Source organism: Channa argus, chromosome 6 (genome assembly GCF_033026475.1).
Source record: "Channa argus isolate prfri chromosome 6, Channa argus male v1.0, whole genome shotgun sequence".
Lineage (NCBI taxonomy): Eukaryota > Metazoa > Chordata > Actinopteri > Anabantiformes > Channidae > Channa > Channa argus.
Genome location: NC_090202.1, coordinates 24,458,067 through 24,471,337, shown reverse-complemented (window position 1 = coordinate 24,471,337; position 13,271 = coordinate 24,458,067). Strand labels below are relative to the sequence as shown.

General features: G+C 41.3%; 1 protein-coding gene across 5 annotated transcripts in view; it reads left to right on the top strand.

Annotated features, from left to right (window-relative positions):
* The window catches only part of cntn5 (contactin 5), a 91,248-nt gene extending 78,619 nt beyond the window's left edge, over positions 1-12,629 (top strand). For 2 of the 5 annotated variants that reach the window (XM_067508446.1, XM_067508447.1), the window contains 9 exons: positions 542-700; positions 2,277-2,426; positions 3,339-3,409; positions 9,034-9,268; positions 9,356-9,465; positions 9,584-9,770; positions 9,943-10,055; positions 10,897-11,065; positions 11,619-12,629. In XM_067508446.1, the coding sequence (XP_067364547.1) occupies positions 542-700; positions 2,277-2,426; positions 3,339-3,409; positions 9,034-9,268; positions 9,356-9,465; positions 9,584-9,770; positions 9,943-10,055; positions 10,897-11,065; positions 11,619-11,722 (1,298 nt within the window). In that variant the 3' untranslated portion in view covers positions 11,723-12,629. The remainder of the gene's footprint in view (positions 1-541; positions 701-2,276; positions 2,427-3,338; positions 3,410-9,033; positions 9,269-9,355; positions 9,466-9,583; positions 9,771-9,942; positions 10,056-10,896; positions 11,066-11,618) is intronic. The other 3 variants (XM_067508444.1, XM_067508443.1, XM_067508445.1) reach the window with 2 other exon arrangements.
* The last annotated feature ends 642 nt before the right edge of the window (positions 12,630-13,271 follow it).

Below are 13,271 nucleotides of genomic sequence, written 5' to 3'. Positions count from 1 at the left end.
CAGCTGCCAGCTTTTCATTTACAGCTGTTCCCCCTAGAGTCCTTAGACATTTGCAACACTTGCAGATTACATTTACTTCTGAACACTGAGGTAAACATATGTTCAGCTGTATTACAACACAGGAAGGTCTGCCACACAGTCATGCTCAGCAAAACTCGCAAACTGCCTACGAAACCCTGAAAAAGAAAGCTTCCGTATTCCTTAATCAGCATGAAATTCTTAGTGGCAGATCTATGTCAGTTTGAATCCTGGTTCTGTTTAGTGTGCCGTGTTCTCGTCTGTCGTTCATTTGTGCAAAGATTACAACGGGGAATTGATGTCGTATGTGCACCTTTCGCACGTGGCAGCACATGCTTGTCAATGTCGTTGTATCCAGTATTGTATGTGATAGCGACAGTGCATGATGGAGACGTGGCATAATGGATCGGCTTAGAATTGATTAAAACATCAGAGAGTGTTTTGTCTTGATGTTGTTGAAGCACTGGCGGTCCATGCATTCAGGCCTGTAATTTAATCTGTCTGTAACCTTCTGTCGAACAAGGTCCGCCTGGACCCCCCGGAGTGGTGATAGTGGAGGAGATCACTGATACAACAGCCACCCTGTCTTGGACTCGTGGCCTGGACAACCACAGCCCTATCAGCACCTACAATGTACAGGCCCGCAGCCCCTTTTCATTAGGCTGGCAAACTGTCAAAACAGGTAATCAATAAGGAGCAAATCACCGCCTCTAAATCTAAAAGGTTAACGCGCCGCCATATACAAAGGCCTTAATCCTGCCCAAAGTCACACACCGACATGGTGAATCACCCCAACTAGAGAGGGCTAATGTTAAAGAGACAACATTTAAAAAATCTCGTGGTAATTTACTTCCTGTATTAGCGCAATCAGACTTAGAGGCCTCATCCATAACTTTAAAGATGAAGTGTCTTAACCAAGTGTTTTTTCTTACATGCCAATTTTGGAAGTTTGGAAATTCTCATGTAATTTAAAGTCGGAACTTGGCTGTTGTTCAGAGGAGCGTAGGGGAAAAGTCATTTGAGTCGGTATCAAATGTCACTGGTTTAAATTTTATCCTGTATCATATCAGCAGTTAGTTGGAAATTGACCTTTTGGGTGTGAAGTAAAAGACTTATGCATGTTCACTGCTTAAAGTGAATTAGCTTCTTTTATTCTGCACCTTGAGAGAAAAACTATCAATTATTATCTCTGAGAATTAAAGGATGAAGGCTTGCTAGGCATTGTGTGTAATCCATCTTAATATGCCGTGTCATAATAAAAGCAGAGTTTAAGGTGTGATAATGATCCATCCCCATAGATATATAAATCATATTTTGCATACACACCTCTCACATCATGTCTGTTCAACCACATTTAATTCGATAAAGCACAATTAGTACTCTGTGATGTATTGTCAGTGTTGAACTTGTTAAGATTAGCATAAAGGCGACTGGGCTATTAGCTCCCACTCCTCGCAAACAGAATTATCAGCTCATGTTTGAAGAGCAGCTTGCTTGACAGTGTCCTCATTGTGAGCTGCAATGGATGATAAGAACGTAAGCTCCACTGCTTCACCGAATGTTGCTGTGGAGGGACCTCTTGCTTCATTTGTGACAAAGATATGCTTTCAGTCAATGTTTGTTTGATGTTGCACAATCAATATTGACAAAGGTTGATTATGATAGCCCTAAGGAAACAAAATTAATTCTGTTACCTGCTTGTAATACTGCTAAAAATACTTTCTCACTCGCAGAGTGCAATTACATTAATCTGCAGGATTTCTGTAGATGCACTAAAAAACAGATTTAAATCCGACTCCTTCTGTGACATAAGTTGCACTGCCAACACTTGGTGTAAAGGAAGATAAACACACAGACAGATGGACAGATTGATGCATACTGTTATTTTACAATGGCTATGAGGGAAGTGAGAACTCGGCCTTTACACACAGGTGTAAACATATTGTTGCAAGATTAATCATGTTTTGATTCAGTATAAATGAAATCATATTTTATCACCTTGGTGCTTCTTTGCCAGCCCTTTGTTTGGGCTGTCACCACTTCTCGTCTGCTTTAGATTGATCTTTAGCAGTGAAACGCTTGCTTGGTTATTTGATTGACATCAGATGATTTCCCTGAGCAGCAAAGAACTTTGAATTGTGTGTTAAGCATCATTTACTTTTGCATTTCTCTTTGGAGAGGGTTTGCGTATAAAGGTCTAAGACTCCTGCTCGGCTTGCTCAGTATAAATCTAAGCGCTGTTAAACACCTGTGTGCAGATCCAGACCCAGTGACAGGGGACATGGAGTCAGCCATTGCTGTGGAGCTTAACCCCTGGGTGGAGTATGAGTTTAGGGTGGTGGCCAGCAATGCGATCGGCACCGGAGATCCCAGCGCCCCTTCGAGAGCAGTTAGGACTAAAGAAGCAGGTATTGTACTGTATGCGAGTAATCATCCAGAGTCCAGGAAGTTATTATATAATAAACTAAGTGCAAATTCCAGCTCATGATTTATTGTCACCAGAGAGCTTAGCTGGTGCCCCCACACGCCACTACATGACCATGTTATATTCCCATTGTCAATATACGCAATTTTAATTGTGCAAGAAGCTGAAAATAAGCTGCTTACATGAATTTCAACGACTTCAGTGTCTCCGCTAAAGCCACCAGTCCTCTAATGCCCCGAGGCAAAGACACAGCAGAATACACTGTTTATGGCAAGCACAAAATTCTCTTGGACAGTCTGAAATGAGTGTGCCGCTTCACTAGCTGCTCGTTTCTCGTCTATAAAATGTAATAATTACAATGGTCAGTGGTCACTCGAAAGTGGCTTATTTAATCTGCCCCATCGCTTCAGAATAATTACCAGACTAATTACTGTATCCATGCACAGTTTGTGGTAATCCATCCTTAATGTTCGGATCTGTGAACTGAACGTCGACAAAAGAGTTCAAAATTCTAAACACAGCATTAAAACCCATTATTACGCTCAGATTGATTGACAGGTTTGTTTATGCATGTAACAATCACAAACAGTTGTAACGGTTCCCGATGCTGTTAAAAACCAATATGCAGTAATTCTGTCATGTTTTAAAAGCATCATTTAAAAAGTGTTTTGTTTGCGGTTGTGACCTGTCGACGTGCAAAATGGTTCTTGAATCATTATGATAAACTTGGTCATTAATCTAAATTTAAACCATATTTATGTAGTTAAAATGAGAATTGGGACTTAAAGTATTCTGTAGTTTTATATTTTTCTACTTCACTTTTTCAAAAACATGCTGAAGTGAGTGTGTAACGTTGGCTCAGTGATGCAGCGTTAACCTTTTCTGTTTCACACAGTCCCATCAGTGGCACCAGCCAACGTCAGTGGTGGGAATGGCCGCAGGCATGAACTGGTCATCTCGTGGGAGGTAGGTGCTCCGCCAGACTCCCTCTGTAGCACAAGCATGACGACGCATGTGCAAAAACACAAATGTCACAGTGGGTCTGGTGTTTCAGTTAAGCAAAGTCCGATTTCCGCTGAATAAACTGGGTTCAGTGGAAGCTTTTATTTAGTCTACTCATGTCTAAAAATAATCACTGAACTTTCCTTGTATCTAGGAATGCTAGCGACATTCAGACTGTTAAGTGCTAATGATACAGTACAATGCATACTGTACTTGAGAGGCCTTTAAGATATTTTACAGAACATTCTCTTGCTGTCTAAATAAACTGAGACCGAAATTGCCACAGGTCATTCGTTATTTCTGCTACTGTAAAATTCTAATTCCAACTGTAATTGTTAGTTAAAGTTTGCAACAATGTGCAACTTTATCATCTGTACCCTGATTAAAATGCAAACATCAATATGATTTCAGTCAGCACAGTCAATTAGCTCAACATTTTGCAATGCTAAAGGCTGCATATGCTGCAGATTTTCCAATGAGATGCTCAGATATAAACTACTTTTAAATAATCACTGGGTAATGACAAACAAGAAAATGGAAATGTCTTCATCTTTATTATAGAAAATATAAAGTCACATAGTAGAGGCTGAAATGTTTTTTTTTCTTTCTTTTTTTAAGTAATATTTTGTGGAAAAGCTGAGCACTGATCCCCAAAAATCTAAAATATATATAATCCCACCATAAAGCAGATTTACTATAATCTGTAGTATCACTGCTGACGTCCTTAGGGCCAAATTGAAGACGGAACAAGTTGAGATATTCTTCTAATCGCAATAATAAATATAATTCCAACAACATAATAACCATTAAAGCTAATCATTCATTATGTGATTCATGGTTTAAGAAAAAATAAAAATGACATTTTGATTGGATAAGCCCATATTTCCTAACCTTTCTTACTTGTGAGCCTCGGAAACAAAGCAGTGCCTGCAGTACTGAAGAATATTTTACATGATTAAATATGAGACGAAACCTATACGGCATAAATATTAATCATTTCGCTTGAGAAAGTATTTTTTTCGCCGTGATTAAAAATGTGATAATAAATCTGTACGTTAAGGGAATTTATCATAACCTACCCACTGCTAAGAACATTTCTGAACCCGGGGCTGAGAATATTATTACCTATTGTAAGGCTGAAAACAAGCTCACTGAAACAAAGTTCACTTTAAACATGTGTACTGGTACTACAGCTTCAGCATCGGCCCCTTGGGATTCAAACTGTCACTAAGTAATAAATCCTGCATGTGAATGTGACTTAATAATCATGTAGAGGTTGCTACTGCATGTGCCATTCATTAAAATCCTTCACTTTTTGTTGCCTGGGAATACCTGTCAGACATTATTAAGGGGGATAAAGCATGGTTGAGAAACTATGCTAGCCCCCGTGGTTCCTAAGCTTCAAGGAAATGGTCTAATGATTTTAAGATATACAAATAATTGCATTAGTTTACAGTCGGTTGCATTCACTTGAGGTGAGATATGATGAGTAGCTGCAGTTTCACTCAGTGTGGGCAGGGGACCGGCGTTTGCTTGCCATCCTATTCCCAAAACCATCAAAGTAGGATCTAATTAAAGCATAGAGGAATGTTTCAGCAGCTCATGTGAGAAAATGATGAAAAGGGTCTTGAGATGTTCTTAAAATTGGGTAAGAAAGACCTATTGAGGGATTTGCTAAACGAGTAGCAGAGGAGGTCGGCATCATCCGAGCACGGGCAACTTTTGCCCTATTGAAATGTTTCTTTACTTTGATGAACACAGACTAGGTGTTTGAGAAGGGGAACCCTGTAGAACAACAGGTGAGCGGATGGTTTATTTTTAATGGGCAGAGGCAGAAATCTTAAATGTCAGCAGAAATGTTGATCTCAAGTGTCATCGCTTCGTTTGTAGGTTTGCAGCCCAATTAAAAACAGTCTGGTAAATTATTTGTCAATTCATATTTCTTGACAAGTATTTGCATTGAAACTGAAAATAGAAACGACTAATGACACATTTTCGGGAACAGTGCATCTGTCCAGCAACAGAATAAGCAGTTAAGCTAATGGATGGGTGAATGTTTGTGTGGGCAAAGATGAAACTTGGATTTCAGCATCATGGGTCAAAAAAGTGTTTGTATTTATATCAGTAAGAGTCCATAAAATTTATAAGGACAAGAAAACGGCTCTAAATTCTAAATAAAACTTTCTAAATTGTTGCATTTTCTGAGGCTTGGTGTTTGATACAAGCTTCAGTCTAATTAAAGTAGTTGGAGTGTGCTGTGATTGAATTTGGCTTCAGTCGACAGTCCCTTGCAAGTCTTAATATGCTGCTGAATGATTGTTCTCAGCCTGACAGGTGTGTTGGCACTTCCTTGATCACCAGTTCGAGTATTTGGCTAAGAATACACAATCTCTGACACTATAGCTTGTAGAATCCCTTTTTTTTTTTCAGCAAAACAAACTGCTTAGCACTACAGCTGTGGAGTCAAAAGTAAAATAACCCAGGAGAAGTTGCACAGAACTTCCAGGAAGCCGTGACCCTTCTGGTAGCAAAAGGCGAGAGATGGGCACATTATATCTGGTGCAGGAGCACAAAGGTAAGGGCTGTGGTGCCTCGCTGCTCTCTGTACTTTAGGAGAGAGGGTTTGAGTTGTGAGAGGGCTCAGGTGAAGCACCCATCATGAGGTCGGAGTGACCTTTTTCCATTTCTGAGGGGACACATGGTGGACCCATCTGCTGCACTTTTCTGCGCAATTTTGTCTGGCTTGCTTTTACTGAATTTCAACTCCGCGTTAGAGGGTTTTAGCAGGTTGTGTGCTGGCTTCACCTGTTGCCGCGAAGGAACAAACTAAAGAGGAAAGTGCTTCAGTTCGCTGGGGCAGACGTTTTTCCATTAGACCAAGGCTTGAAGTGGATTTATTGTGAAATTGAGGCACCTGCATGAGATGAAAATATTAAAATTGACCAGGCCCCAGAGGAAGAGGCGGTTCAAATAAACACAACTAGAGTTTGTCAACTTGTTACCAAGACAATTCTGTGGCTCCCTTGTCAGATTTATGGAGCTTATGTGGGACCAGTCTTAGCTGTGAAGAGGGGGTCAAACCCTCCTTATCATTAATAATGAGCTCTATTTTATAGCTCATTGCATTTTAAACAAGTTCCCACTTTATTGTGATTGCGTTAGAAGTCGTTTAACCATCATGGGTCTCAAAGTTTGAGGGCACAACTTGGTCACCGCAGCAGAATTCGCTGACAAAGCTCAAGGCCAGCTGGGCCATGTATTACACAGAGCTGCATCAGCCGGGCGAGTGATTAAGATGTAGTGAATTTTAAATTTGCTCCCATCAGAGACGCACAATGATGATTAACCTTGAATCTCAGAGCCGTTCCCAATAAAGCCGCAGATGTTTATGAAAACCTGTTTGTAATCTCAATCTTGACAATAGAAAATGTAATAAACTCAACAAGTAAAGAGGATATTAGTGTGGACTGTTTCCAAGTGGATAGCTTGGCTTTCAGCCAGGTCTGGGACACAGCATGTACAGAATTAATATGAGCAAAGCTGGGAATTTGCAATTGAGATCAGTTGAAGGATTTATTAACAGGGGAACAGTGAACAGATGTGAAGGCAACTGACAGTTATTCTTGTAGTTATTAAGCATGGGAGCCCAACTGCCACTGGGAAGATAACCTTCACACGAGGAGAAGCGCACCTTAGTGGCACATTATGGGGGATAATGTCCACTCCAGATGGGATGGTGGTCAACAATTTCCTATATATAACTCAGGAGTGTCATTTAGTTGGCTAGCGTAACACAGCGATGACTTCCTTATAAATAAACACAGGACCCCGTGCTGGGAGTACAAACCAGGAATACTTAAAGTAACCCAGAACAATGATTGGAGTTTGGGTGGATATGCAGTAAAATGCCGATAGCTTTCAAGCCATTCATGCCAATTACAAAAAAAACAATTGTTAGTGAAACCAGTTATTTCTTAGATGAGACCCCATAGCTGGAACAATTTTCTTCAGCAACTGCGTGAGCATAACACTGAGTGTGAACATTATTTAGTCCGCTCATTTGTTCAGAGACATTTTCAGTGAGGCCGATTGCCTTCTGAAGTACCGAGTGTGCGGCAGTCGTGACAAGTTGAAGTACTTCTTTAAAAAGTGTGTTTCCTCTGCCCGTTGTGGAGGGCAACATTTCCTCCCGTCAATAAATCCGTTTTCAAATACCACACGATGATGCGGACGCACGCCAGTTGGACGCAGTGTTCTCCGTTGCCGCTTTCAGCTCTGCCCTATTTTCACGTTAAATGCCTTTGGAAATAAATCCAGACTCCGTCAGTGATCAATGGAGATAGATATTAATGGAAACGGAGCAAGAATGTTCGCCCTTTTTGGCAGTCGAGGCATGTGAGCGCATGGCAGTTCTGCCTCTGCAATCATCTGTGGAGAGTTGTCAGAGCCTGGACGGCCATGGTGGGCAGGGTTATTAGGCAGGATGAATGACTAAACAGTCTCTGCAGCTTCATTCAGCCGTCTCATTAGAGGCGACGGTGAGAGACTGCTTTTTCTGAAGGAGCCATTGGGAGGGCTATTAGTGATGCCCCCACAGTCACCGTCACTGAGCCCAGCAGGCCTCGCAATTTCGTCCGCAGGACTCACCTCAGTTATATCAGCCCTCTCACACTGTGTCCACACTTATCTGTGACTGTCTCACTTTCCGGTCCTGCAAGTGTTTTTAGACTTGATTACTAATGGGTTCACACTGTTTCTAACAGACCCATACTCGCCGTCTCGTTAAAAGGCATCCGCCGGCTCTCGTAATAACTTTAATTGAAGCTAATACACTTTCGCTGATCATCCCTGTAATTATGCAGTCATGGTGATTGGTCGTTGTTGAATGAAATGTGAACTTCATCTTCATCCACCAGCAGCGTTTCCCCCCCTCTGTAGACTAGATGGCTAATTTGGGTGATGCCTGCAGGGGACGATATTCCTGTGAATCCTATGCAAATCAACACATTACAGAGCGTGCAGCAGACATGTTGCCAGAAACAGGTGTACAGGTGTTTGTCATTTATTAAATTTAGCCAAAGAGTCAATCCCTGAAGCTCAAATTTTAATTAAATTCTAGCTCACTTAATAAATTGGCATTTGATTTGATTAAGCACAGAGCAGCTGTGGAAGACAGCTCCCAGTTTCACCATTTCAGGAAAACCACAATTAGACATTGAAGGTAGCACACACAACCTGTGTCCCTTTTTAAATGCTCCTGTCAGACACGGAAAGATAAATGGCCACATAATTGGTACAACCGAGCCAGATATGATTTGTTTCTGTTACTCAAAGAGTGACTGCATCATATCAACGCTGGCAGACGGTTACTGTACAGAAAACAGGTAGCAAATTACTGGACTACCACAGAGGGGAAAAAGTTGCCTGCAGTTTTTGCAGGCGAAATCCTTTCTTGCACTGAAGAGGCCGTTCAAATGAAAAACATTTGCAAAATACCACCTTCTGTTACAAAGCGTATGTGCTGGTAAACCAGGTTTGTCCTCACGAGCGGTCGTTTCTTTTTTTCTTTTTTTTTCTGCTATTTTCAGCCTGTATCTGAGGAGTTTCAGAACGGTGAGGGCTTTGGGTATATTGTTGCATTTCGTGCCAACGGAAGCAGGGGCTGGAAGGAGAAGATGGTGACTTCTGCGGATTCCACTACTTACAAATATAGAGACGAAACGTTCCCACCTCTTACCCCCTTTGAAGTCAAGGTTGGCGTGTACAACAATAAGGGAGATGGACCGTTCAGCAAAGTGGTCGTCATCCACTCAGCTGAAGGGGGTGAGTTGATGTATTTAGTTGCTTGGGTTTTAAAAAACACGAGCAGAATTTCTTTGACATTCCGTGATTGTTTTATGCTTTTCACAGAGCCGAGGGAGGCACCATCTGATGTCAAAGCTTACAGTGTGTCGTCATCCGAAATTAGGGTCACTTGGAAACTACCAAATCTTGAACCCGGAAGGCCAAGAGGATATGAGGTTTTTGCAGTTTTTGTGCACACTAGTGTTGTATTTTCCAAAAACATGCATACCATTGTGCACGGCTTGGGTTTGAGAACAGTATTTTCTTTTTTAATTTGTTAATATCTCTGAAAAGGTCAGCTTCTGGACAGACATGGAGCAGGAAGAGTCAGGAAAAAAACAAAGAACGGTGAAAAATGAAACATCCATGGTGTTGACAGGACTGGAAGGCAACAGTCTGTATCACATCACTGTAAAAGGGTTTAACAGCATCGGCCAGGGTCCTGCCAGCACTACTGTCACAGCCAAGACCAGGAAAGCCCGTGAGTACAGCACTGACACTAATCATGTAATACTATATATGGAATAGAGGCTACCTGCTAAGTCTGCTCTAAATCCTCTTCTAAAATTGACCTAGTTGCTTGAAACTTTAAAGTTTAAAAGTCTGTTTGAATTGGCGTGTGTGTGTGTGTGTGTGTTGCATTTTCATCTTAGCTCCTGCTCAGCCTCCAAGCAACCTCATGTGGATTCAAGAGGGTAACAACGTGTCTTTAAGCTGGGACCCGGTGAAGGCAAAGGAAAATGAATCGGATGTAATCGGGTACATGGTAAATGCCCATTGCTACACTCAAGGTTTCCGCGCTGTGCAAAGTTGTGTGACACATAACTCAGCTTTGGTAGAGTAGATTCTGTATGTATGATATTTATGCTAATATTCCATGGGGTTTTGAAAACTCTACAACTATGAATTGTATATGTAAGACCTATGAAGAGTATTCACCCCCTTCGAAAACCTGATTGCAGGGAACATGTTTAAATTAGGAGCGCAAACACACTTTTTTCTTTTTTTTTTTTTTTAATGTGCATGAACGGGTAAAACAAATTCCCGGCTAAAAATGACACCACAAAGACTGCAATTCAGAGGCGTTGCTCACTCGTCTCCTTCCTTTACGGTCACTCACTTTTTAAGGACCTCCTGCTCTGGGCACATTTATTCCGGTGCCATGTTTCTTCATTTCTTAAAAATGGATTTACCCGTATTCCAAGGTATAATTCCTGTCCTTGTCCTTGTATATCAAGTCCTGATTTCAGCTTTTCAACAGTCTTTTTCGCCCAGTTGCTTGTTGCATGTTCTTCATTCTTCATGGTGTAGTTTTTAGGCAGGATCTACATTCTCTAGTAACTGAAACTTTCCAGATGCCATCGCGTTTACGCTACAGTCCTTTGATCAGTTGACTGCACCGCGATGATTTAGGAGAGTTACTTTAAAGGATGCCAGTACTAATGCAATATTTATATTCTGTGTTAGATTTGAAAATCATTGGGTTACTTTGTAGAAATCTGGGTCTTATACTCCTTTTTATTTTTATGTTTGTGAACTCAGACCGCTCTACTTTCTATGGGCACTGTACAGCGTGAACATTAAGGCTATGCCCACATTTCCTGCAGGTGTTACTGAAGCAGGAGGGGAGAGGCCACAGCCAGGTGACGAGAACCATTAACCCTTCTACCATGCTCTCACTGCCAGAGGGAGGCACATATATCATTGAGGTGCGCGCCCTCAGTGAAGGGGGAGACGGAGCGGTCAGCTCCCAAGTTCGAGTTGTCACCTCCTCTGGTAAGCTCAGAGCCAGTCAGTCATCTCTTTTCACAGCCACACTTCATTACTTGACTTCTGAAGTTCAGTTTCTAGTCACCGACAGTTTTTTTTTTTTTTCTTTGTTGCCATCTTATGTTTTGCACCTAATTGAGACCCCACAGCTGTTGTGCAAGCCCAGCTTTCTTTGGCTAATACTGTTTTAATTACCGTGCCCACACAAACCTTCCCACTCTTGCACAGCCAATTAACTTCTAAGCAACAGGACGACACAAGGTTTTCAGTTCTGTGTGTGACGTGACCAACCAGCTTCTCAGCTTTTCTTTTTTCGTTTTTCTTTTCTCATCTCAATTTTCCTTCACTGACCTGTTTTTTTGTTTTGTTTTGTTTTTTTTCTTTAATAAAAAATATATTATGGTTATTTATGGACAGCTCCAGACTCCTTGATAACAATTCAGCTAAAATTCTCAATAGAATTATTTAGCATTAAAAATGAATGCAGTACAAGCACTTTCTCTAGCATCTTTGTTTTCTTCAGTATTCACTGTTCCACCCTCTTCTTCTCTTCTCCCAGGTGTTCGCGCAAAAAGCAAACAGGGCTCAGTGCACTGCCCGCCGCAGAGCCTAGCATGGACATTGCTGCTTCTGGTTCTCCTGGTGCCTTCAGCTTCCTGGTGAGGCCTCAGTGCCATGCTCATTTTCACGGAGGGAGCCCACAGTCTTCCGCTCCCTTATTCCCTCTGACTGCCTGCTTGCTTTGGCCTTACCCACCCCGAGGGGCCCCAAGGCCTGCAAAAAGGGGGTTGAGTCTGCCAGCTAACATGCAGCTCTTCAGAGTTCATTCTTTTTAGTTTCTCTGTTTCTTTCGAGGCACCGGACATTTGATTTGCACAGTTCTTTCCAACATCACAATAGTGTTGTACTGTAGTGTATATTGCGTGGAAAGATTTCTTTAATCATTTATTTAAACATCATGTGTTCCTCTCGTTGACTGGCATCTAACCACTTCCAGACGGCTCCTACAGCTCTGGGGCTCTTCAGAGCGTGAACAATTCCTTGAAAGCTGCTGTGGTAGTAATACAGGGATCAGCCGGTCTGTTTCTTTTCATTACTTATCTGCATCAATTTACCCCTTGGCTGCCTAACAAGCAATGCAGCAGAAGCTCAGTAGAGATAAGTGCATTGTTTTCTTATTCACACATTGAGGAGAAAAAAAAGTTTTTTATGGAACCAAGAATCTTACTATTTCCAGACTTGCTTTTTGTACATTGTGTTACCTTTAGAGAAAAAAGAAAAAAAAACAGTGGTGTGTTTCAGCTATGTCAAACTCTCTGTTTTTGGTAGCGATTAAGCAATGCTTGCTGATACAGTTTGTTGACTGTTGGATGTATGGACGTAGGACACAGGTACTGATTTGTAGTGCCTAGACACATCAAGCGACAAAGACAACTGTACGGACTCTTGGTGTCAGTACAAATAAATGTGATGTATATTTTTAAAAATGTTTGTTGTTTTTAATTTTTTTTGCTTTGAGGAAAGAAATATTTTATGCTAATGCGCTAGGGCTCCAAATAATCATTGGTTTGAGTATTGGCACATCAGCACTTTTCCAAGAAGTCCCATAACAATGACAGCAGCTACCGTGCAAGATGCAGAACTGACCACCAGGAGCAACTTGGGCTTCACTGACACATGGACAGGTGGAGCTGACCGCTTCATTATTCTGTGATAAACTTCTTAACCATTTCGTCTAATCTAAAGTAAAATGCTAAATTGTTTTGTTCCACAGTGAAGATAAAGTTATTCGATTACATAAAAAAAAAACCCCACAACAACATCAAATTCCCACATCTGTTAAGGTGGAGACATAAAATCTTATGCACAGTATTTTTTGCTTATGATGTAAACGATATTAAACAAAGCAATTATTCCTAAACTAATAGACGTTGACGCTGTAATGCACCTAAAACATATTAATTTAAACCAAAGTAATTCCCTGTTACTCTTTGATTCTATGTTGCTCTTTTAATTGGCCTGTCAGGCCGCTCTGCACTTGGAGCAGCTTTCTCCATGCGTTATGTAAAGTACAGCCTGATTGAATTCCACACATGACATTACAGGCCACCAAACTTCCTGTGATAAAAGAAGCACTGCAGAGCCAAGACTATCGCTGCTCCCTTTCAGCCTCCTCTCTTGCCTTGTCTGCAGTAAAAGCTTATCTCTCACT